General features: G+C 39.8%; 1 protein-coding gene across 1 annotated transcript; it reads right to left on the bottom strand.

The window, feature by feature from the left end:
• Positions 1-816: 816 nt before the first annotated feature.
• LOC130715860 (respiratory burst oxidase homolog protein C-like) lies at positions 817-9592 on the bottom strand. The gene is made up of 12 exons (XM_057566012.1): positions 8799-9592; positions 8555-8717; positions 8355-8403; positions 8091-8204; positions 7448-7870; positions 6789-7172; positions 6606-6701; positions 6333-6448; positions 6101-6203; positions 5669-5742; positions 2224-2783; positions 817-1501 (listed from the first exon to the last, which is right to left on the bottom strand). The coding sequence occupies exons 1-12, from the start codon at positions 9397-9399 to the stop codon at positions 1392-1394; spliced, it is 2793 nt and encodes a 930-aa protein (XP_057421995.1). The 5' UTR covers positions 9400-9592; the 3' UTR covers positions 817-1391.
• Between the last annotated feature and the right edge of the window lie 15772 nt (positions 9593-25364).

The following is a 25364-nucleotide window of genomic DNA, read 5'->3' as shown; positions in this document are numbered from 1 at the left end:
AATAACTAGGTAGCTTGAGGATGGGAATGATGATGAGGATGGGTAAGGTGAGGGGGACAGAAACCATTGAGAAAACCTTGTCCATGAGCCTAGAATGAAACTGAGAATGAGAATCCATATTTGCTGGAGTTGACCCTGACGTTTGATTAGAGATGATAATCTCACATCATCAATGGAAGCCAAGAGTTCAGCGGAATTGTTGGAGTTTGACTTAGAAGGCATGTTGAGCAAGATGAAATCACCAAATTTGGTAGGAGGAGTTTACCTTCCACCAAGAACGTAATAACATGAAATTAAAATTTGCAGCAAGATAAGTTAACAAATCAGGATATTGGTGAGTAATTGATCATTTTCTGCATACCTTTCTCTTAAATTTCCCTTTTCATATTTATTATGATGGAAGTTTCCTTAGAATAAGGTAAACTATACATGTGTCAATATCTAAGATAGCATTCTCTAACAGGAGATTATTCTAGAACTAGAATGTAAGAGAAAATAATAAAACACTGAATAAAAATTGCAAGCCTTCTAGCTTACTGTACATTTGGGCCTTGCTTTGTGAGTCTCAAGAGAAATAAGTGGCCCAGTAGCCATTGGGCTGTCCGTATTTCTCCTAAGAAATCCTCTTAGCATGTATTTAGAGAGAGACTGTTATTTCTTTCAATTAATGAAAAATATTTTTCTACTCTAACTTGTAATTTTCCCTTATCGTTTGAAGACTTTTCAGTGCTACTTCTCTTTTGTCAACTCTAATTTAAGCTGGTAGCAATATTCTATAACTAATTTACTATGATGCCCAAAAAACTAACAAATGGATTTAAACCAACCAACATCCTTAAACTATAAGGATAGTATTTGCACGTACATAATTAACATTATCGAAAGTTGATACAGATGAACTTCATCAGTCATTGGATCAGTTCTCTCACCCTTTCTCTTTCTAACCTTATTTGTTCAAAATATCTATGTAAACCACTAACATTCCAAAACATGATAACCTTACTAGGTACAAGCTTATCAAAAAAGAACTTGCTAGGTACAGTACAATCTGGTGGTTTTTTTTTGTACATTTTGCCAGTCCCCGCTCTGTATGATTGTATATTTGTAGCACATTGCACATACCTGCCTATCATGTGATTAATGTCATTGCCAATTGCCATCTAATCACACCTTTGCTTTGCTATTTAGTGGCCAACATCCAACAACTTCCCTTAAGTCAATACAAAGATGTAATAATTCTGACATTAGGTACACATGCTTTCATTATTATCTATATATATATATATCAACAAGGACATGCTGGTGCAATCTTCTCGGAGGGATAATCAAAGATGAAAATCATCATGGTCCCCCTTCAGCTTCTACTTTTCTCTTCAATAATATCCATCTTATTAGAAATTCTCCTTGTGGAAGTCATATTTGGTGGTTGTGTTGCGAGAGAAATCTGAAGATAACTGATGAAGCTCTTTGGTCAGTGCTGGTGGCCCGCAGTAAAACACCCCTGCATTACATATTGAAAGACCATTACTATTTATCTATGAAAGGACATACACAAATACATGACTTCATGTGTGTTTGGATCAGTAATATCAGAATTGATTTTGAAATAGTTAAAACTACACTAACACAGTGTATGCATCCTTGTAGTAAAGTAGTGTTTTATCTCTTAAAGTTGATAAAATAAAGAATAATGCATGTTTAGTTTATACTTTGAATCTTTTAGAGTCACTTCTTCCTCCACAAAAGTGTGCTTGGAAACTCCATAGATTTCCATGTTAGGGGGGCAAATTATTCTATAAAAAGAACCAGGTGTATATGCTTGGTTTCACTTCTAGAAACTACATTTAACTAAAAAAATCAGGTTGAGTGTATTTTTGGATTGGAACTCTTTCCACAATTCATTATAAAGTAAAAACTAATTATGGGAAGAAGCTTATGTGAGTAGCTTTTTCCCGCCATAATTAATTCTGAGGAAAAAGAAGTTGATCAAAACATGTTATGAAACACAAGCAACAATGTTTAGCTTTTAAAGTAAATGTGTGCTACATGCGCATCCAAACACGCTATACGGCTATAGGAGTAGTTTTTGTTAGTGAAGAAGTGATTTTGTAAGTTCAAAATGTGGATATAAACACGCACGAGGCGTAACTTCTTCCAGAATCACTTCTATACTGATTTCCCATCATACACTTAATAATTGTAAGTTCAAGAGAGGGAACTCACCAACGCGAGCTTGCGGATGACTAAGCGCAATGCGCTTGTACACATTACGCCAATTAGGTTTGGCAAAATGAGACTTCACACGCGTCCCGGAGACAATGTCCACGCCATTCTTAGCATGGTTCAGAGACTGCAGCATGGCAATGAGAGCAGAGCGAGCATCACCTTCTTCATAGACACTAGTGCAGTAGTTGTGGAGCTCAATCACTCCCCTGTGGTCTTCTTCAGCTACCTCATTCATCACCCCTTTAAACCAGTCAAAGGAACCTTGCTCTCTAGTCACCCAGTAAAAGTAGGCCCTCCTAGTCTTAAAGTTGCTCAAACCTGTTTTCTTGTGTGGAGATGTTTTTGGTGATTTATTACTACCTAAACCACTTGCTCCTTCTTCTATGGTGGCCCCTTCTTCATCTTCCATGGCCTTGAAATTATTCACTATGTCCTTCAGTATGCTGATCATTGGGGTAGCACCTATCCCCAGCCCCACCAGCAAAACCACCTCATAGTGCTTGTAGTCTTGTGCAGGGGCTCCATATGGACCATCAATCAGAACTTTAGGGAGAGTACTGCATCATTTGATATAGGAATTTAATTAGTAAGCACAAGTTTTACACATACGTTCAATCACATCTTATCATTTTATTTTATTTTTATATTTTTTTCTGGAAAAATAATAAAACCTAAGCAATTGTCGGTGCATAGATATTAAATTTTAAGGCTAAATATGTTTTTGGTTCATACAAAATCATGAATTATTAATTTTATCCCCCGAAAAGAATTATTTGAAATACATCCTCAATTTTTGGAAATACACATCTTTGAGTTCCTTGGAGGGACGAAAACCAAAATTCAAGTATTGAAAATCCAATTCCAAAGACTAAAATCACTAAAAAAGTGGTTCTTCAAAAAAAAAATTAAGTGTTTGTCTTTTCAGGGACACAAACGTTTCAAAAAATTGGGTTGTATTTTAAACAAAAATTACAGAAGCGAAAACCAATAATTTATGATTTTGTAAGGACAAAAAACATATTTAACTCTAAATTTTTTTTTTATAAGCAACTCTAAATTATATAATTTAATAAGTATATGTATATCATTTAGTTAGTCTCTTTCAAAAAAATCATTTTAGTTAGTCACTAGACAATAAAATACTACAAGATATTAAATCCTTGGCATGATTCCATCTTAAGAGGGGATAAGAAAATGAGACTAGGATCAACTCATATAAGAAAATATGTCACCTTTTCATATTAAAATCATGTCTATCTGTTATTGGGATCCTAGAAAGAAAAACAAATATAAAATCTAACACGATCATTTCATATGATATGAGAAAATTCCAAAACCAATAAAATATGCAAAGATTCAGGACATATTAAATAGCCTTTTGACTTAGCAATTTTTTATTGAACACTTTCCAAAACGGATTGAAATGCTACATGGGTTGATTACCTACTACGGTGACAGCCAAGAACATTAGAACAAGAACTTTCAACAATAGTTCCTTTATCGATTGAGCTGTCTTCTTATAATACACACATAAGAACAAAATCTAAATCAAAGTTCAACAACCAATTGCTTTAGGCCACTACTAAAATGACTAAATTGTACACCCTCCGGTCACATATATAAGAAAAAAACACATTTTAGGTTCATTCATTTAATGCATGTACCTAGTCATTATTAATGACTAGGTACATGCATTAAATGAATGAATCTAGAATGTGTTTTTTTGCTTATGAGTAAAATACACTCACCCCCTCAAGGTTTGCTAGAATGACACTCCACCCCATTCTTTTTTTAAATCTACACTCCACCCCATTTTTTATAAAGGCAAAATTTAGTGACGAAAACAAATTCGTCACTAATTAAAAATAATTACTAATTAGTTAAAATTTAAATAAGTTTAATGAATATACGCTATCATACATTAATTTATGAAAATAATTTTACTGAATATACTCTGTCTGTTAAGTCCACGTCCTATCTGTCTCCAAATCATATTTCTCACCACAAACGGTCACCACCAAGCCTTTGCTCCCTTTAACACGACGGCCACTGTCCCAAAATGTGAAACCCCATGGCACCATCATGCATCAAAGTTTTGTTGCGACCTGAACCACAGAACGTGAATCGCACATTCCCAAAGCTACCTGTTCAACTACTTCTTGTGAACTTCACCCCCTTTAAGTTGCGAGCGAACGCTCAGTTGGTTTAAGATGTCGTTGGATTTTGTTAAAAACGGTGCTCCACCGCATCGTTGGGTTCTAATAACCTCTGATCCACTTCATATTTCTTAATTCTGTTTCTCTATTTTCTTCACCCATTTGTCTTGCTTTTTGGGTCTACAATCCAATTTTCAAAATTTGAGGTATAAAGAGATTATTTTGATTAAAATTGAATTATTACCAAATATGAAAACACAAGCATGTTTCCCTATGTTCGATATATGGTTTGTAAACCGGTCGGGTGTGCTATTGCAGAATTTGCATTGTGAATTTATGGAGGAAGACCGCGATTGAAAGAATGAGGAGGACTGTGATGTTTTCATTTTTAAATTTATTGGATTATATTGAAAATATTTTTTGAAATTATTGATTAAGAATTTAAATAATAATTAATTATTAATGAAGGATAATTTTCGTCACTAAATTTGCATCTATATAAAATGGGGTGGGGTGTAGATTTTAGACAAAAATGGGGTGGAGTGTAATTTTAATAAACCTTGAGAGGGGTGAGTGTACTTTACTCTTTGCTTATATATGTGACCGGAGGGTGTAAGTAACAAGCAAGGGAGAAAAAAACAGTGTGATTGTCGCATTGTTAATGTCGTCAAATATCATTATTTATTCACACCCAAACGAAGAAAAAAAACAATCCACACATAGTGCTTCAGTTATTGAGTACCACCAATTGTTGTACTACATCACAGAAGTATCTAATTCAATAAATAATTAATTATTTCTGATATACCAGTGGTATAAATTATTTTTGCTAACCATATCTTAATTACATATAAAATTATTTAAAGTAAATATACAGTATACCCAAATCAAATTAACAAATACAAGTTTCACATAACTAAGGTTTATATTAAATTATTGATCCTGACAAAAAAAATAAGTAAAAATAGAACTAAAGATCCATTTTTCTAATTTGAAGAAAAACGATTTTTCAATTAAAAATAAGTTTAAAACTTTATAATAAGTCAAAAAGCTATCAATGAAATATATTTAAAAAAAAAATCATAAGATTTAAAAAAAAAATTTGAAAGGAATCGCACCAAATTGTGTAAATCATGCCAAATGCATAATATCAAATCCAACACAACTCATCTAACTACATGCTAGTGTCGGATTTTGCAAGTGCCAATTAATGCCTGACCAATAACCATGACATGATCTCAACTTTTCATTAATTCTCATTTTCCCATTTTAAGGATGTGGCTCACCTTGGACTGCTATCTCCTTGCATGCATTCAGCTCTTAGAAGTCCACTCTTCCCATGTGTAGGTGGAACACAACTCTGAAACAAACCATATCAACAACCTACTTTAATCACCAGAAGAGATCACCATTTCCATATAGAAAATGGGTTTATATGTTGACTTGCAAGTAGCATATACTAAAATAATAAAAAAATATGAAAGTTGTGTGATACTGCATCCACATAGAAATCAACGTAGTGTGTTTGTTTTCTTTTGTTTGTATCAACGTGAACATTGATTAAAAAATCCCAACTTACAAACGGAAAAGCAAGATTTGGTAGCATTCAACTCAATGTGTATCAATGTTAAGTTTAATGGAAATTCAAACACATGCCATTGTGTAAGGATTAGTGAGTTTTCTATGTCAATTGATAAACAAAATTAACCTGAATTCACCTCTGAGAATTTGACTCTGAGACTCCGGGTCCAGTCACCTAGTGTTCTGATGTGAACGCTAAGGTAGTCATCTCCTGGGGCAGAGGTTATAGAAAATGGATGCCTGTGAAAGCATAGAATTAGATATTTGGGAAGAAGAACACACATGCAACTTGAAGGTTATACAAGGGTATTTTTAGTATGCAACATTCATGTAGAAGATAGAGTTACTGATATTTCTTCAAATTCATACCATTCAAATGGAGACACAGCAGCACAATTGATAAACATGTATTGTCCACTCTTGTATCTAAATCCCTGAGGCTTTGACATGTGAAGAGCCAACACATTTCCAGGATAAACAGCCACCTTCAAATAGGACATACAAAATTTGGGGAGAATGAGACGTACATTTCATGATTTTTGTTTTTCGTGTATTATACATCTTAAGATTAACCAAAACATGTTCAGTGGAACCATATGCATGATTGTTCATAAAATGAGTAACTAGTTATTTGATACTCACCTTTAATATTCTCACAGGCTTGATGCTTGATCTAAGTGCTCTAGTCAGTCTTTCCAATGCATAAATGATGATAGGAATTGCCAAATACATCCAAGTCTACAAAACATAACAAGTTTCTGCAAAATCAATTAGCTGAAAAAACTAGATAAAAAGCTAAAGGGTTCACTGGAAGAAGGTGCTAACCGTTTTCTTGTACCATTCCTTAGTCAAGTAAAGTTTGATACCATGCACAATCAACAGGGCATAGACAATAACAAAGAGATGATGGGAGTACCAAAAGGCATTGAAACCAGTAAGATTGTTGAAGGGTTTCGGCAGCTTAACCAGGCCTCTCCTGAACCAAGGGGAGGCCAGAGTGAAGGCTATTGTCATTAGAACAACCATTATAATCCCTGTTACTCCTTCCCATGATTTGACAAAATGCCAATAACTTGACGGCTGATCTCCAAAAAAAGGTTCCATGAGCTTGTACTTTTCACTATTTGCATGAAGAAGGCGAGGAAAGTCACAAGTAAGATGATAAATACCATGTATGCCAACACCAATAGCTACTGCCACAGCTATCACCTGCAAAAAAACATTCACATTTGCACATTATAAATCTATACCCTATTTAACTCCGTCTGTGCTATCGTAGCGGGTCCTAAGCCCGGGAAACCAAGAAATGTTGTGTCTGGCCTATCGCAGCCAACGTAAAGTTGACTGCTACCTTTAATATGTATCAAACTGGACTTACAAAAACTACTACTTCCGAATGCCATAAACATATGAACAAAGTAAACATATTATCTTATCTTGTCACTCTCAGAATAAGTCAATAAACAACCAGATTTAGAAGTTACCTTGTGGAAGTTGAGGTTGTCATCAAAAGGAACCATAATGCCTAGCTTGGTCTTATTTCTGAGCCAGGTGATGGTGTTTCGGCAAACAGGTAACAAGATAATAGCCATGTTCAATTTGAGTGTCTCGGCTGCACCTTTGGCCATGCATACACAATGACCCATCACCTCATATGCAGCTCTTCTCCTATACTGAACAAATTTGTAGGCAAATAGACCCAACATCACTCCAATCCACAGCAACAATACCCAAGTTCTCTGCCAATTATCCTGCAGAAAGTACCAGGAATCTCTATACCACCTCCTAAAAGGATTGTCTTCAAATGTTGGCTTAAGCTTTATGCTTAGCATTTGGCTCAAGTACTTACTATCTCCTCTTGTAGAATGAGCTGGTCCATGCAACAAGAGCATCTCCAGGTCTTCCACCTGTCTTCCCAGTAATAATTACCAAATGGTCAAAGAAATGTGGCTAAGATGAAAATCTACACATGTTTGGAAATTCTTTTACTATTGATTTCTGAAACCAAAATCAATTCCGGTGAAAAGCTTCTAGTGAGTGGCTTTGGGTGCCAAAATTGATTTTGAAGAAAAGAAGCAAATCCAAACATGCTATAAATTGATTTTTTTCCCTGTCTTATGTAATTACCATGATAAATCCTGTCTCATCAGGGTCTAGTTCTTCCATGATCAAAGCCGCATACTCCTCTGCCTGCTTCTGTATGTTAGAGAGTTTGTTGGTAGTGGCACTAAGGCAGATAATCTGAACACAGAGTTGAGCACATGTGATCAGTTCTGATGTCAACAAAATGTATACAAGTAAAGGTTGTAGACAAAACTATTAATTTTGTCAGTTGATAAAACTAAAAATTTAAATTTAAATTCTTTAGGGGGTGAATTTATGATGACATACCTCTTTAATTTCTTCCTCACTGATTCTGCCATCAGCATTTTTATCAACCCTGCATTCCAAATTAAGCTTGGTAATATACTTCAGGAATCCAAGTCAAAATCAATTCTGGGGAAAAGCTTCTGGATACCAGAATTGATTCTGAGCAAAGAGAAGCTGATCCAAAAATTTGTTTATACATGTAAGAAAAAACAAAGAATTACATGTCAAAGAATGTTCTGAGCCTAGAATCGAATCCGGGGTCAGAAATCTGGTCCCAGAAGTCCTTCAACTGTGCCTTGTTAATGGAATCTCCATGAATATCCCTCCTCCTAGAAAGAGCATCAAAAAGCTCCCCTGCAAAAGCCTCAGACTCCTTGTTCATCCCTGCAATCAAATCCAAACACATCATCAGACTACTCCACATTTCAACAAACACTTACAAAACATGTTTGAATTGTGCAATACCTATGCATTTGGCAAAGAGAGAACGATGAAGATACCCATCAGTTTTAGCAGTGAGAATCTCAAATTGCTTCTCAACCTCACTCCACCCTGCACCCCCACCACCAGTTTTGCTGATAAACTTGAGCCCCTTCAACGCATGAGTCGCTGCAGACTTAGTCCTATGATCACCATGCACTCTCGCACCAGTTCCCGTTTGCTTCGAAAACGAAGCAAAACGCTTCAGCTCCTGAGAAACCTGCTTCACACGAATGGAAGCAGTTCGCACAAGTGAGGAACCAAACGACACTTTCTTCTCCATTCGTTTCCCAAGCAAACCCAGTTTCTCATCTTCCCCTGCAACAGGTGTAACACTGTGTACAGCAACAGAGTCACCTTGAATGTCCATGGTGATTTCAACATAGTCTTCTTCATTTTGTTCCTGGGTTTTGGTTTGGCTAAGATCTATGGGAGTGGACTCAAGAGGATTCAACTTTGCACTTTTTCTGCCGACCCTTTTGTTCAACTTGGGACTGTGAGATACCCTTTCACCACCAATGAGTTCTATGTCAGAATCACGATGGTGGGTATCTGCAGAAACTACTCCAAGCTCTTCTGCTTCCATTATTGTCTGTCTCAGTTTGAGGTTTTCACACAGATTTTGTGAAGCAGATTATTGACTCAGACATATGTATGTATCACAGGTCTTTGTTCTTCTGGTCTCTCTCTCTCTTGGTTCCAAGCCATTATGTGGTTGTGGTGTGGTCATTTTCTATGTTGCATTTTATCATGAATAGAAGAAGAAAAAGGTGATTGATTGCCTTTGTTGGAGATGGTTGTGTTTTTTTGTTGGAGATAGTTGTCTTTTAATATGGTTTATTAGTTGTTTCTAATATTTGTTTATTAGAGATAGTTGTTTCATAATCTTTATTTAATGGGGTTGACAGTTTAAAATCTATATGAAAAAAAAGTTCTTTTTTTCTTTGTCTTGACTCGAATATCTCCATCTATTTGGTAATTAGCTATCTTTCCCAAAAAAAATAAAATTTTCAAGGTTTTAATTTTGTTTCTTTTCTCTAATGAAGGTCTAGCTTTTTTTTTGGGATCATTGTTGGTCCCTTGCTTACAATCATTAGATGAGGAAATTTAAGAATATTCTTTAAATTAGTGGTTAAGATTGACTTAGTGTTAAAGTATAAATGTAATATCCTTGAGTCATCTTTTCCTATGCTTCATACATCTTCTTCATCTATATCGATCCTAGTCATCACCCTCTCTCTCTCTCTCACCATAACCTCTGAATTTGCACTTGCATTTTCATAGTTCTCCATGTCGTGCTGAATGGGGGAACGCTTAGGCGGGATCTGGCCCCGGGAACACCATATCAAAACTCGGGCCTAGAGAAAAATGGAGGAAGCCTTGGAGTTCACACGGGCCAAGGACACGAAGGAGAGGATGGCGGGTGTTGAGCGTCTCCACCATGTTATGGAAGCTTCTAGAGGAGCCTCGGTTCCGGCGAGGTCACATCCCTCGTCGATTGCTACGCGGATCTCTTGAAGGACAATAACCTCAGGGTCTCCCAAGGCGCGGTTCAGGCTTTGGCCTTCGTCGCAGTTCTAGTCAATTATGAGAGAAGGAAGTGACATCAGTGGCCGATGGAGGAGAACGGACCACCCTAATAATGGTGTTCGAATGTGAGACATTAAAGGGTCACCCTAGTAAGTTTTCCATATTAAAAAATTTCAAATAGGCATGAGACCATTGGTGGTAAAAAAAAAAAGGGGTCACTCTACTATTTGTCCAATTTATATACGCTTTATGTTGATATTATAAGGAATTCTGGATTTAACATGTATATATATAATTTATTTATAATTGTATTCAATAGCTTAGCTTGTTATTAAATTTCTTATTTTATTTATGTACGATTCCAGTTGCCGATGTGAGGAATGTGTAGGTGAGTGATGTGTTATAAGTAACCAATTGTCCTGATGCACGCATACACGACATTTACACTTATATACAATCATATTTTATAAACACATAACATTTACACTTACATACAACCATATTTTATAATTTTCTTTTTTTTAACTCTTTTAACTTAATTTAATTATTACATAATTAGATAATAAAATATAGTAAATATTTATGTAAAATTTATTTATATAGTAGAATGAGTAAAATAAGTATACGGTTAGCAAGCAAATTTTAGTAAATTATATATAGTCGTCATTCATGTTGGCAAATTATATGTTTTTTACTTTTTATCATGGTATATATATAGATACTTTGAACTTTTTTTTTTTCAAAACTTTATGAAAAAAACATAAACTGTCGACTAAAATTTCATTTCATATAAAATTTAATAATTACCAACAAGATGTAGCACAATTGATAGATAATTAGATTTTTAAAATATTTAGACCAAGTCAACGGTGCGGGTGGAGAAACATTTATTGGGATATGCTTATTCACTTAATTTAATATTATCTACACTTTAAAAGATTAGTCTCATGGCTTTCGATGTGGAGATACCTTGGGAAAAAAATCAGATTAATAATTTCTCGTAATTGTTAATTTTTTTATGACAGGAAATTAACATGAAAAGATTCAGAAGGAAGGATCCGTTCTATTGCTGCTTGGTTTCTACTTTTTTCTTTTTGAAAGTTGCTTGGTTTCTACTTTAATACTAGTATTTATTTTAAGTTCATAGTTTGATTTTAATTATTAATTTTTTTTTCGGATAAGCGATTTTAATTATGAAATTGATTTTATAAATACAAGACACCGCGTGGTGAAAGAATGAAAGATGATTTTTCCCATGCATGTCACAATCATATTGAAGCTGGAGATGATTAATTATAGGTAGTAACACTGGCCAAGTTACGCGTTGGTGACGCTCACTTAGGATTTCGATTTGAACGTAATTAAGGCAATCAAGTGATCAACTCTCAACATTTACAATATAAGCTGTTTTGGACCGACGTGCCGCTCAAAAACCATGCAATTTCACAACCCAAACTATTAAGGGAGTTGATTTTCACACCCAACACTATGATACTCCATTTTAACATGTAGTATTATACAAATTTTCTTTTTACGAAATGCAGCTGCTGTTTTTTTTCAAAATTTGATGTTATGGTGCATGGCTCACCATTTATAGTTATTGAATTTTGATTGGATAGTTTGTCGTTCGCAAAGTTTCGTATCCTACTGTTAAGCTAAAAATTACGAGTACTACGACTCTCGACACCATGGTGCAAAGGTGGGTTCTCGACAGAAAGGGTTATGGCGAAACCGGCAACTCAGCACACGGTGTCCCTCAAAGTCAAGTTAGTGAGAGCTATATCTCGACAAACTCAGCAGATGAAGAAATCTCAATCATCTTAATGGAAGAGGCAGTTACCGAGTAACAAGCAACTACAAGCACGTGCACATACCCACGATGCCACGAATAGCAACGGTTGCCCACGACTCAGAACCATCCACGTGGCAATAGAGTCACGTGCGCGAAGACCACCGGCTAAACGTGGGGCATGGCGCCAAAATTCAAAACCCACGAAGCCATCATGCATCCAAGAAAAACCGCCAAGAACGTGGGCAGGAACAGCACTATAAATAGAAGAAGCAGCAGCAGAAAAAGGGGTTCCCAACTCAAACTCTGAAAATTCACCAAAAGCTCCAAATGTCCGCATCAATGAGACTCAAGGAGCACAACGTGATGATGGAGGAGTATGTTGCAGAACCAACGCTTTAGTTTTCTCGTGTTTAAGCTTATTTAATTCCCCGTTCCTTTATGCATTTTCTTGTCGAGATCCACATCTCTTGTTAGTTTTTATGTTATTTTATGTATGTGACTCCTTTGTAATTGACCCGTGTTTAATGAAATTCAGTTCTGTCTAAACCAATTCGTTTTTTTGTCGAAAAACACACACACACACACAATACTTTGGCAAAGCGTTTTCTCAAAAGGACCCTGAATCTAAACTTCCTTTAGTCGAACTAAGAGGATATTTGTTTACCAAAAATCCACGTAAACAAATTGGCACGCCCAGTGGGACCGTTTTTGTGAAAACTAAGTTTTACAGAAGCGTTTTGTGTGTTTTGTTTGCTGCATGCTACTTGGTATTTGTTACTTGCCTTGGTTGTGATTTACGTTTTATATGCACCTGAGAAGTGGTAAGACTGTGAGTATGGCAAGTAATCGAGGAAGAACCTCCCCTCAAGGGTCTAACGTGGGTAATCAGAGTAGCCCCGGGGGAAGTAGCGGTAACAATAATGAAGAAGTGTCTACTGGAATGGGGCATGGCACCACTATGCCAACCCAGAATGTAGCAATTTCTGCAACTGCAGAAATGCCTGTATCTACATCAGTACAGACACAAATTGTTCCAACGGTTACGAGGGAAAACATGCCTTATGGTATGCCTACGTCTATGATGCAAGGCATACAAGGTACGTATTCGACGTTCCCTGAAAATGTTCCTCCATTCAGCATACCCCCTTTTGGGGCAAATGGAACAATGCTAAATTTGGGGAGTCGAGTTAGCCCTCCTATCCCTGGATCTAGTTCACAAATTTATTTATCTACAGGTATGAATACTGGTTCACTTCAAGCCATTAGGCAGCAAGTAGATGATAGTAACCATGAAATGGTTAACATGTTATCTCGACAGATAGGTGAACTACTTAATCCAGTGCTCCAAAATAATAATGCCAATAATCAGCATTTGGCACGTCAGATGGATCGTTTGGCGACAGCCCTGGGGGCACCAGTCGAAATCCAGCCAACACCAGGGATTAACCAAATCCCATTGCCTAACCCCGCCCCTGTGCGCTATCAAGTGCCACAACACCAAGATATGGGGGCAAACCCTTTATTTAGGGGGAACGAGGCAGTGCAGCCACCGTTGCAAAATGTGTACATGGTGAACAGGGAAGAACATGCTGATGGTGTGTTAGAAAGAATTCGACACCAGAATGCTGGGGGGCAACAAAATGTTGCTGCCGTAGTAGAACAATTGTTGAACCAACATGGCTTCAACGTAGGTTTCGCGAATAGACCTCATTTTGTGTCGGCATTTACAGAGGAGGTTCTCGAATCAGAACTTCCTCGAGGCTGGAAGGTCCCCAAATTCACTAAGTTCTCGGGGGATTCAGGAGAGTCCACTGTAGAACACATAGCTAGGTACCAAATCGAAGCAGGGGACTTAGCCATCAACGAAAGTTTAAAAATGAAGTACTTCCCGAGTTCTCTAACTAAGAATGCATTTACCTGGTTCACCACCCTCGCTCCTAGGTCAGTCCATACATGGGCCCAATTGGAAAGGATTTTCCATGAGCAGTTCTTTAGGAGAGAGTGCAAGGTGAGTTTGAAAGATTTGGCTAGTGTCAAAAGAAAGCCAGCAGAGTCAATTGATGATTACCTCAACAGGTTTAGGATGCTTAAATCTCGATGTTTCACCCATGTCCCTGAACACGAGCTAGTTGTCTTAGCCGCTGGTGGTCTAGAGTATTCCATTAGAAAGAAAATCGACACTCAGTATATTCGAGATATGTCTTTACTCGCAGATAGAGTGAGGCACATCGAATTGCTAAAGGCCGAAAAGTCTGAGGAAAGGGCCAAGACTACTAAGTGGCCAAAGAAGGAGAAGGTGGCGTACATAGATGCGGATCCAGTATGTCAAAGTCCATGTGTTTATCGAGAAGTCCCTGCAGACGTCGACTTAAATGATGTCAATCTGGCTGAACTTCAGCCAGGGGATCCTTATGTTTGTAAAGCATTGAAGCCACGTGAAAACAAACTTGGGGAGGAAAACCCCAAGAACACGATTCCTGCTGTGAAAACTTATACTTTTGATGTGGCCAAGTGTGATGCAATTTATGATATACTTGTGTCTGATGGTTTGCTTGTGGTCCCTAAAGACCAAAAACTTCCTTCTCCTGAACAAAGGAAAGGGAAGAAATATTGCAAATATCACAACTTTTTTGGTCATTGGACCTCACAGTGTGTTCGTTTCAGGGATCTTGTGCAGGGGGCATTGGATTCGGGAAGGCTCAAGTATGACGAGAAAGACAAAAGCCAAATGAAGATTGACTCCGACCCACTGCAAGTAGCTGAAGCCAACTACGTGGAACCTTTCTACATTGGCATGGTCGACATTTCTGAGAAGCTAAATCTGGGCCTGACACTCGAGGAGGCAAAGGAGGAAAACATGGCTGTCGAAGAACCGGAGGTCGCAAAAGAGGTGAGCCTAGAGGAAGTTTACCCCAAGGCAGGAGAAACTCTTGTTGAGTTTTTGTCACGAAGCAAAGATGGCGAGAAAGAAGTCATGCTTTACCCTCGATGTAGTGCCGTTTTCGACAAGTCAGCAGCCAAAGCCTATCAAGATTCTGAGATGAAGAGGCATTACCAGAGCAAAATGCCTGTGTCTAGAAGGTTGAAATATCCCCACGAGGAGTGGGTTGAAAGAGATCAAGAACTCGATGGCCATAAAGGCCAAAAGTTAAGAAGCAAGGACAAGACTTATGTCCCTGATGCTGGGTTACCAAAAAATCAATGGTTCAAGCCAGCACCTCCAAGGCCAAAACCATACCCCAAGTGGCAGAAAATCGACTTGGGCCAGGGGTCTTCTTACATCAACAGTTCCCGTGTGTCGCGGAACTACTCCTATGGCTCCGGGAACTATTATGCTCCTGAACAAATGACCAGAACTCAGTTCAGACGTTTCCTGAGGAAGAGGAAAGCGGAAAGGGAAAGGGGTGGCAAGTTCCGTTCATTATGGGACATAAAGCCCGAAGACAACCCGCGCAACGAACCTAGTGTGGCGTCAATCATTAATCAACTTGACCACGCCATCAAACAAGGAGCGACCGTGCCACCAAATCCAGCCAAGGAAAAAGGGAAGGATGCTGTCAAGGATGAGGACGAAGACATGCTCGACGATTTCGACGACAGCGATGGGGAAGATCTTAACATCATCTGCATAGTGTTTATCTTACCTGCTGAATTCGACCGAATCTCAGAGGTCACCGAGAATGAAGAAGACTACTACGACGAGGAAGAGCCAGATGACAACCCCTTATGCTACTACGTGATGCAAAAAGGATCCGTCGAGGACGAAAGAGCTATTTTCCAGAGGCCAACGGAGCAGATGAAAAGCCACTTGAAGCTGTTATTCGTTTGGGCCAAAGTCGACGAAAAAGGAGTCAATAAAGTTCTTGTCGACGGAGGGGCCACAATCAATTTAATGCCTAAGTTTATGCTCAAGAAGTTGGGCAAAACTGAAGCAGACCTAATCCCTCACGACATGGTCCTTTCCGACTACGAAGGGAAGACAAGTTCTTCTTTAGGAGCAATTATGTTGAACATAACCGTAGGGACGGTGGCCCGTTCCACGTTGTTCATCGTGGTACCCTCAAAAGCCAACTACAACCTGCTATTGGGGAGAGAATGGATCCACGGCGTGGGGGCAGTGCCCTCAACCCTGCACCAACGAATTTCCATTTGGAAATCGGATGGGGTCGTCGAGAACGTGCAAGCAGATCAGAGCTATTACTTAGCGGAGACAGGTTACGTCAGCAAAAAGAATTTCGAGAAAAGTTTAGCCACAATTGCTCCTCTAGACACAGTGGCCTCTCAATATTTCAACCCGTACTCGGAGTATTCGGTGACGTTGGATCCCATCAGGGGTTTAAACCTTAATGAAGCATACAAACCTGATGCCATGAGTGGATGACACAGCGATGAAGAAAAGGATGCCACAACTGAGTGGCAAAATGAGGTTAAAAGATGATTAATTCGAGCCTAGCTCGAATTTCGGCTTACGCAGCCGAGAACAGAATAAGGACGGCCTTAGAGGCCGCAAGAATAGCCAAAGAAATGGCTACCGACGAAGCCAATGCCTCAATCTTGCCTGTCGAAATGACACCTCAAGATGAGGCAACAACAAATAAGGATAACACGTGCATAAGAAAAAACGAGCAGAGTGTCGATGAATGCGAATTCGAGGACCTTCGCGATTTGAGACTGGATTGCATCTATGATGACGGTCCATTAGGTTTCGAAAAGCCAGTGGTCGACATTTCCAAGAAAATGGAAGCACAAGACCCTCTGGAAGAAGTGGACCTGGGAGATAGCTTAGAAAGAAGGCCAACATACATCAGTGCTCTTATTGATCCGGAGCTAAAGGACAGGATGGTGAAATTACTCAAGGAATTCAAAGACTGTTTCGCTTGGGATTATGATGAAATGCCTGGCCTTAGTCGAGAATTGGTGGAATTAAAGTTACCCATCAAAGAAGACAGGAAACCGGTCAAGCAATTACCCAGGAGGTTCCATCCAGATGTGTTGGTGAAAATCAAGGAAGAAATCGAAAGACTCCTTAGATGTAAATTTATCAGAACGGCTCGATATGTGGACTGGTTAGCCAACGTGGTTCCAGTGATCAAGAAGAACGGAAAGATGAGGGTTTGCATTGATTTTCGAGATCTTAATGCTGCCACTCCAAAAGATGAGTATCACATGCCTATTGCTGAAATGATGGTAGATTCAGCTGCTGGTCATGAATACTTAAGCTTGTTGGATGGTTACTCAGGCTACAACCAAATCTTCATAGCAGAAGAGGATGTGTCGAAAACAGCTTTTCAATGTCCTGGTGCCTTGGGGACATACGAGTGGGTGGTCATGCCATTTGGGTTGAAAAACGCTGGCGCGACCTACCAACGGGTAATGAATACCATTTTTCATGATTTTATCGAAACTTTCATGCAGGTTTACATTGATGACATTGTGGTGAAATCCCCATCAAGGGATGACCATTTGTTGCATCTAAGGAAATCCTTTGAGAGGATGAGAAAATATGGCTTGAAGATGAATCCCCTTAAATGTGCCTTTGGTGTTATTGCAGGTGATTTTTTGGGTTTTGTGGTGCATAAAAAGGGCATCGAGATCAACAAGAACAAAGCTAAAGCCATTCTCGACACTAGTCCACCAACTAGCAAGAAACAACTGCAATCATTATTGGGAAAGATTAACTTCCTAAGGAGATTCATTGCCAACCTCAGCGAGAAGACCAAGTCATTTTCCCCACTTCTTCGACTTAAAAAGGAAGATGCGTTCCGCTGGGAAGCAGAGCACCAAAAAGCGTTCGATGAACTCAAAGTGTACTTGTCCAGCCCACCTGTAATGGCACCACCTATAAGAGGAAAGCCAATGAAGCTGTACATCTCTGCCACGGATGGAACCATTGGAAGCATGTTGGCTCAAGAAGATGAAGATAGCAAGGAAAGAGCCATATTTTACTTAAGCAGGGTGTTAAATGATGCAGAAACTCGATACACCACGATCGAGAAATTGTGCTTATGTTTGTACTTCTCTTGTGTAAAGCTGAAATATTATATAAAGCCAATCGATGTAATGGTTTTTTCTCATTATGATATAATAAAGCACATGTTATCCAAACCTTGAAGGTATGAAAAACGGTAGAAAGGGGGGGGTTTGAATAACGTTTTCAAGATAAAGCTTCCACCTTAAAGATTTTGACAAATCTTTCGAGAACTTAAGTGCTAAAGATAAGAGATAGAAAAGCACACAAGGATTTTATCCTGGTTCACTTGATAAATCACTCAAGCTACTCCAGTCCACCCGTTAAGGTGATTTCTTCCTTCTTAGAATGAAGGCAATCCACTAATCAGGTAAGAGTTACAACTGCACTTGAAACCTACAAGTGACTAACAATTACACTGACTTAGCTCACACTAAGATTCACTCTCTTAGTCTTCTCTAGGATCCGATCAACCTTGATCTCCTAAAGGAACTAAACAAACAGTTTATCAAAGAATTGTTTACAAGAGATTTGCTTCTAAAAAGCTAATAGTAAACTCAATGAATTTCAGATGAAAGAAAGCTTAGAAGAATTTGAATTTGTCTTGCGCGTATGTGAATGCTTCTAGCCGCTTCTTTCAGTCTTCAGCCTCTTTATATACTCCAAGGATTAGGGTAGAGCGTTGCATGGGAAATGCTACCGTTGGAGGGCAGTTCTGGAAAATCCAGCTTCTGCTATGTCTGAGACTGTTAGGTAGGTCGTCAGGGAGGTACAGTTGCTTTTGTACTTGGATAGCGACTTGACCTTTAAACCTAGGAGACTTCTGATCAGGGGAATGCTTCATATTGGAACTTGTGAAGCCGGTTGATCAGAGTCAGAGGGAAAGTCCAGATCCTCTGACATTGTTTCTTCTGATTCTAAACTCAGAGGGAAGTACATGGTCTTCAGAGTATCTTGCTTCTGGACATCAGAATTTCACTAATCAGCTTCTGGATCTTCAGAGTCTTCTACACCATCAGAATATCTGAGCCTTCAGTGTTTCTTGGTTATCAGACTTTCTGGATCTTCAGAACTTCTAGTGACTGAGTCCACATCAGAGTTTGTATAACTTCAGAACTTCTGAAGCTTTTCCACTGTTCATACTGAACATGGTGAATGCGAAAGCGTTGCTTGGGTCGCTCTTTATACACAGTGCTTCTGATTTGTGTGAGATTGAGTTGAGGTCAGAGCTTGTAAATAGCACACTCAGAAAAACACGTTAGAGTACCACAATTGTTCATATCAAAAGGTTAACTTGTAATCATCAAAACATAGAGTTGTACTACTAGATCAAAACTTGATCTTACAAACCTATCTTGCATAGTCGAATTGGTAAATGGGCTTTAGCCCTAACCGAGTATTCACTAACTTATGCCCCACTAAAGGCAGTTAAGGGACAAGCAATTGCTGACTTCCTGGCAAATCATACTTTGCCTCGAGAAATCGTAACTTACGTAGGCATCCAACCTTGGAAGCTATTTTTCGACGGTTCCAGCCATAAGAATGGCACCGGAATCGGGATGTTCATAGTATCCCCAAGGGGCATCCCCACGAAATTCAAGTTTAGGATTAAGAGTAACTGCTCAAACAATGAGGCTGAGTACGAGGCATTAACATCAGGCCTCGAGATCCTGATAGCCCTTGGGGCAAAGAATGTTGTCGTAAAAGGGGACTCTAAGTTGGTAATAAAGCAACTTACCAAGGAATACAAGTGCGTCAGTGAAAATCTAGCTAGGTACTACACGAAAGCTAGTAATTTGTTGGCCAAATTCGACGAAGCTAGGCTAGGTCATGTTTCCAGGGTAGACAATCAAGAGGCCAATGAATTGGCACAAATCGCGTCAGGATATATGGTCGATAAATGTAGGTTAAAAGAGCTTATCGAGGTCAAAGAAAAACTAAACCCCTCTGACCTCAACATCCTGGTCATTGACAATATGACACCTAATGATTGGAGAAAGCCAATTGTCGATTACTTGCAAAAACCTGTGGGTACTACAGACAGAAAGACAAAGTATAGGGCAATGAGCTATGTCATCATGGGAAACGAGCTATTCAAGAAAAACGTCGATGGAACACTACTGAAGTGTTTAAGCGAAGACGACGCGTTCATAGCAATCTCGGCCGTTCACGATGGGCTATGTGGTGCCCACCAGGCAGGAATCAAGATGAAATGGATCCTATTTCGACAAGGGATGTATTGGCCTACTATCATGAAAGATTGCATGGAGTATGCCAAGGGGTGCCAAGATTGCCAGAGACACGCAGGGATACAACATGTGCCAGCAAGTGAATTACACTCAATCATTAAACCATGGCCATTCAGGGGATGGGCTTTAGACCTAATTGGCGAAATTAACCCATGTTCTTCTAGGCAACACAAGTACATAATAGTGGCTATAGATTACTTTACCAAGTGGGTAGAGGCAATTCCTCTACAAAATGTTACCCAGGACACGGTGATCGATTTCATTCAGAATCACATAGTTTATCGTTTCGGGTTACCTGAGTCACTTACTACAGACCAAGGCACAGTATTTGTAGGCCAGAAAGTGGCATCATTCGCGGAATCTTGGGGCATAAAACTCCTAACCTCGACTCCCTATTACGCTCAAGCGAATGGTCAAGTAGAAGCGGCCAACAAAACATTGATCTCCTTGATTAAAAAACATGTTGGTCGAAAACCTAAAAGATGGCATCAAACATTGGGCCAAGTGCTTTGGGCTTACAGGAATTCACCTAAAGAAGCTACCGGGGCAACGCCATTTCGACTAGCATACGGCCAAGAAGCGGTGTTACCAGCGGAAGTATATTTACAGTCATGCAGAATTCAAAGGCAAGAGGAAATTCCAAGTGAAGACTATTGGAATATGATGCTTGATGAATTAGTCAATCTCGACGAAGAAAGACTATTGGCGTTGGATACCTTAACCAGGCAAAAGGATCGCGTTGCTAAAGCTTACAATAAAAAGGTTAGAGTTAAATCTTTTATGCCCGGTGATTACGTATGGAAGGTTGTCTTACCAGTCGATAAAAGGGATAAACGCTATGGAAAGTGGGCCCCAAACTGGGAAGGCCCTTTCATAGTCGAGAAAGTACTTTTAAACAACGCTTATTCGATTAAAGAATTAGGAGGTCGAAATCGATAAATAACGGTAAATGGCAAATACTTAAAAAAGTATAAGCCAACGTTGCATGAAATAAACATCGAATAAGGAAGCAAGAATAAGAAAATAAATAAAGTAAATTGCCAAACTCGAATGTTTTATTAATTAGAATAGAGCATTTACAACTATGGCAAAGAAACTTTAAAAAGGGGGATTGGCCCTATAACTATCGTATTTGGCCCTAAGAGGCTCCATGCGCCTCAAGACATCCTCTTGTTGGGATTTCAGTCTCGATTTCTCCTGTCGAAGATCCAGCTCCTCACGGGCAGTGGAAGAAAGCTTGTCCACCAAGGCTTTCAGAGCTCCCACATTCCCCTCAGGGTCCGCTTGGTTCAGAGCAGCCTTCAACTCTTCAAATTCTTCCGTCTTCTCCTCAATTTGATGTTCAGCAAAGAACACTCGAGCAGTAAGCTCCCGGTGTTCTTCATATAGGGGTACAGCTTCATGCAGGAGGCCCAGAAACTCCAGGAGAGGGGTTTTTACAGAGGCAATAATATTCCTCTGCAAAAGCTGGTTAATGAGCCTGGTAAGCTCTTCAGCCAGAGAAAGAGAGGAATGCAATTCCCAAAACAAGTCTTCGTCAAAGGCCAAGCTCCGGATCTGGTTAAGAACACGACGGCTAGCCATGGTTGAAAGGGTGTGTAAGAGCAGGAAAGGAATTCTGGAAAAGAGGCAAGGGAGAGTTTGAAGAAGTTACTGAAGAGAAGTAACCAAGAATGCTCTATTTATAGTATAACAACAAAGGAGTGCATTAATTAGTGGCAATCAGTTGCCAACTCTTCATCTTATGGTTACAGGCCACATAAATTACCACTACCATCGTAAATGGCTTTGGCCTTTAATGAACAAAGACTTTCATTGAATCAAGAAAACGTGGTATAAGATGGCAATAAATTGGCTTATTTCCCAGAAACCAAGTAATGACTACGTAAGGGGATGCAAGGGAGTTTGAACGGTGCAACAATAAGCGAATAGCCGTCAGAATAAATGCACAATGGAAACTGAAAAGACATGGCAAATTAAATGTCAAATTATATGGCCTACGTGCCAAAACCATTGTCGAAATATTACATGCAAATTGGCATCGAAAGCCATGGTTAAAATAGTGTCATCATTACATATTGATAAGAGAGAGTCCTAAAGCAGGGATTTAAAAGAGTTCAAACGATCAGCGAAGGTGGCAATCTTGGCATCGAGATCCTTCTTCACGGCCTGGTCAACCTCCAACTCCTTGATAACATCTTTTGTCGAGATGATCAGAGCCTTGGAGTCCTTAGTAAGCACATCCAACTGAGCCTTCACAGCAGGGCCTTCCTCGACCAAATCAGCTCGCTTTTTCTCCAACTTGGTAATCTCTCGATGCAGCTCCTCAAGTTTAGTGTCGACTTCAGAAATTTCATCTGCAATTAAAACCTTCCTAGCAGTGAATTTCTTGAAGTCCTCTTTCATTGCTGCAACTTGAGCTTTACCATAAGAGACTTTTGCTTCCTTAAGGCTGACAGCTTGACCAACGTCCTTAACTTGATGAAAAGTGGCTGAAGCATCCACTAAGAAGGATTGAAGGTTGGCCAAAGCAGCAGCCTGATGAGAATCAAGTTTTTGGCCAAGAAGGAAGACGAGCAATTCCTTAGCAGCATGGCTCGCTTGAGGATCAACTTGGATCTGGTCGAGAAACCCACTGGCGAAAACAATAGCCTTCAGCCGACCCATACTCTCCTCGATTTGCTGAAAATTGGCCACCCCACTAGATTGAGCAGTCTCAGCAGTGGAATCAGCTTGATGGGGTGGAGAATCTCATTCCAAGGTGCCATCGAGAAAGCCGTCCAAAGCTGCCAGCGGGTCCTCCTCAAATAAAGTGTCGAGCTTTTCACTAGACACATGAGATGAAGAGCCACCCTTGGCTTGAGGCGAAGGTTGCACAGTGGCAGTCGATTTTGGAGGAGGCATAGGGTTATCATCCTTGCCTGGAAGAGGTTCTGCTTCGCGAATGGGAGAGATTGCACCTTGAGTTTCCTACAAGAAAAACCTCTTTAATGCCCTTTTCGATAAAGTAAAATGCATATTAGAGGAGCCAACAAAACATGAAAAATATAAAGATACCTGGCAAGCAGATTCCTTAGAAGGGCTCGAGTTGGTGGAGCTTCTGGAACGGCGGGGAGACTTATGACCAGATTTGCTCCTGACCTTCCTCCTTCCCTCAGATGTTGAGGTCTTTTTAGCCGAGGATGCGGCCTTGGGAGGTTTCTCGACACCTTCAGCTTTGGATTTTGCAGGGTTGGGAGCTGGAGAATTCTCACGGGATGGAGGATTGGAAGTGGAATGCTCATGGACATCAGCCTAAAAGAAACAAAACAAACAAGAAATGATTCAGATTAGGAAACCACAGGTTAAAATGTCACAAGGTACCCTCGAGAATGGAAAACATACCTGAATGGCGGCGTCGCCACCACCTTCTTTGTCATCGACTTCTGGTTGAGCATCAGATGCCAACTTAGAAGCCCCACTGGTGGTGGAAACACCAGCCCCTTTGGCCCTCTTCTGACTGGCCGAAGCAACAGGCTTAGGTTTCCTTTTTCGACTCTGTCGAAGAATACGTTAGTTCATAATCCAAAGAAATTGAAAAGAAAAAGGGAAAAGCATGAGGAAAGTACCTTGAGCTTGTCCAGCAAGACTGACATCATCATCCTCATCATCATCATCATCATCCTCATCACGACTGGCTTGTCCTTGGAAGAATGAGCCACTGGGGAAATAACTTGAGGAGCTGGTCGGGTAATGACTTCAGCTGTAAACAAAAGAGAAATTAAGAAGTAAAACAGGAAAACCTAGGCCAAGTCGAAGTATTACCTTGACCAATACGCATGTTCAGCGATATGTGGTTGAGATTTCGACGGGCACATGATACGGAAAGTTCCATAGGTGGTACTTAGTCCAAGTCACTCGCTTTCGAGGAGGTAGAGCTTGATTGGCCAACACATTTATGTTTACATGGTCAACCCATTTAGGCAAGACCGGTGGAAAGGCCAATGCAAACCTACTCGTAGGCAAAGATGGGAACCTAAAGCCAGTTTTTCGAATAACAAAAGATAGGCCCTCCTCACCAGGAGGAACAACTAACTTGGATTTCTTGGCTTTAAATTCCCATTTTTGCCTTAATACTTGAGCTGCTTTCGCAACCCGTATCTCGAAGGCGAAGAGTTGGGTAATATACCACACCAAAGAACTCTTGAAAAGATCGAATTTCTGCCAGGTGCGTACCTTTGGTCTTCTTCAGATCCTGCTTCTGCAAAAGAAAAGCATCTGTCATGCATTGCAGACAATCTACGAGGGGCTTCGAAATTTGAGCCCAATACTCAGACCACCAGGCTTTGAAAGCATTAGTGGCATAATATGAAGGAGCGTAAGTGAAGGGGCTCAGGTTGAGGAGTTTCTTGTTATAAAACTGAACAGTCGTGTCGAAAGCAGGAGCCCTCTTAATAGCTCCGGGTACAGGACTAGACTCTTGTCAAATAAAGTGTTGGGTAGAACTTGGCTAAGCCCAAACTGTCGAGAAACCAATTGAGGGTTGTAGCCACATAGAGTGTAATCACTGCTAGCAAAGCCCACAGTTAAAACCCTAGGAGATAAGAGGGTCCTCCAGAGCGTGATGTGGTGTTCTTTGGGCAATGCAGAATCATAAGCATTAGGGTAAGAATTCCTCAGCCAGAAAGGCCACGAACAGCCTTGCTGTAAGGAGAGAAACTGGAACGATAATGCTTCAACTCGAGAAACATGGTAAAGTACTTTCTGAAATCAGCTTCAAAACTCGACGCATCATAAGCAGGGGTCAGGGTCTCGAGCCTGTGGGCATCAATCCTGGTGTTAGAAACAGTTGGAGGATTATCTTGTGCCGGCGGAAGAGATTCGAAGACTGCATTCAACCAAAGTTGAAACAGCCAAAGAGGTCCAGCTGCATTCAGAGAGACGGTCTTGGTATTCCGGATATCCTCGACAGCTTCATTCAGCATTTGATAGAGGTTGCCAAGGACAAGCCTAGCCATAGCGAGTTGTCGACC

The sequence above is a fragment of the Lotus japonicus genome, chromosome 1, assembly GCF_012489685.1.
Source record: "Lotus japonicus ecotype B-129 chromosome 1, LjGifu_v1.2".
In the NCBI taxonomy this organism is placed as follows: Eukaryota; Viridiplantae; Streptophyta; class Magnoliopsida; order Fabales; family Fabaceae; genus Lotus; species Lotus japonicus.
The sequence above is the reverse complement of the archived record's forward strand: the minus strand, read 5'-3'. Positions and strand labels throughout refer to the sequence as shown.

Excerpts from the sequence above, each read along its gene's own strand:
- LOC130715860 (XM_057566012.1), bottom strand. The coding sequence starts at position 9,399 with ATGGAAGCAGAAGAGCTTGGAGTAGTTTCTGCAGATACCCACCATCGT. Across the intron at positions 7,871-8,090 it reads ATGAGACAGGATTTATCATG|GTGGAAGACCTGGAGATGCT; the intron begins GTAATTACATAA and ends CTGGGAAGACAG. Across the intron at positions 2,784-5,668 it reads CAAGGAGATAGCAGTCCAAG|TACTCTCCCTAAAGTTCTGA; the intron begins GTGAGCCACATC and ends CAAATGATGCAG.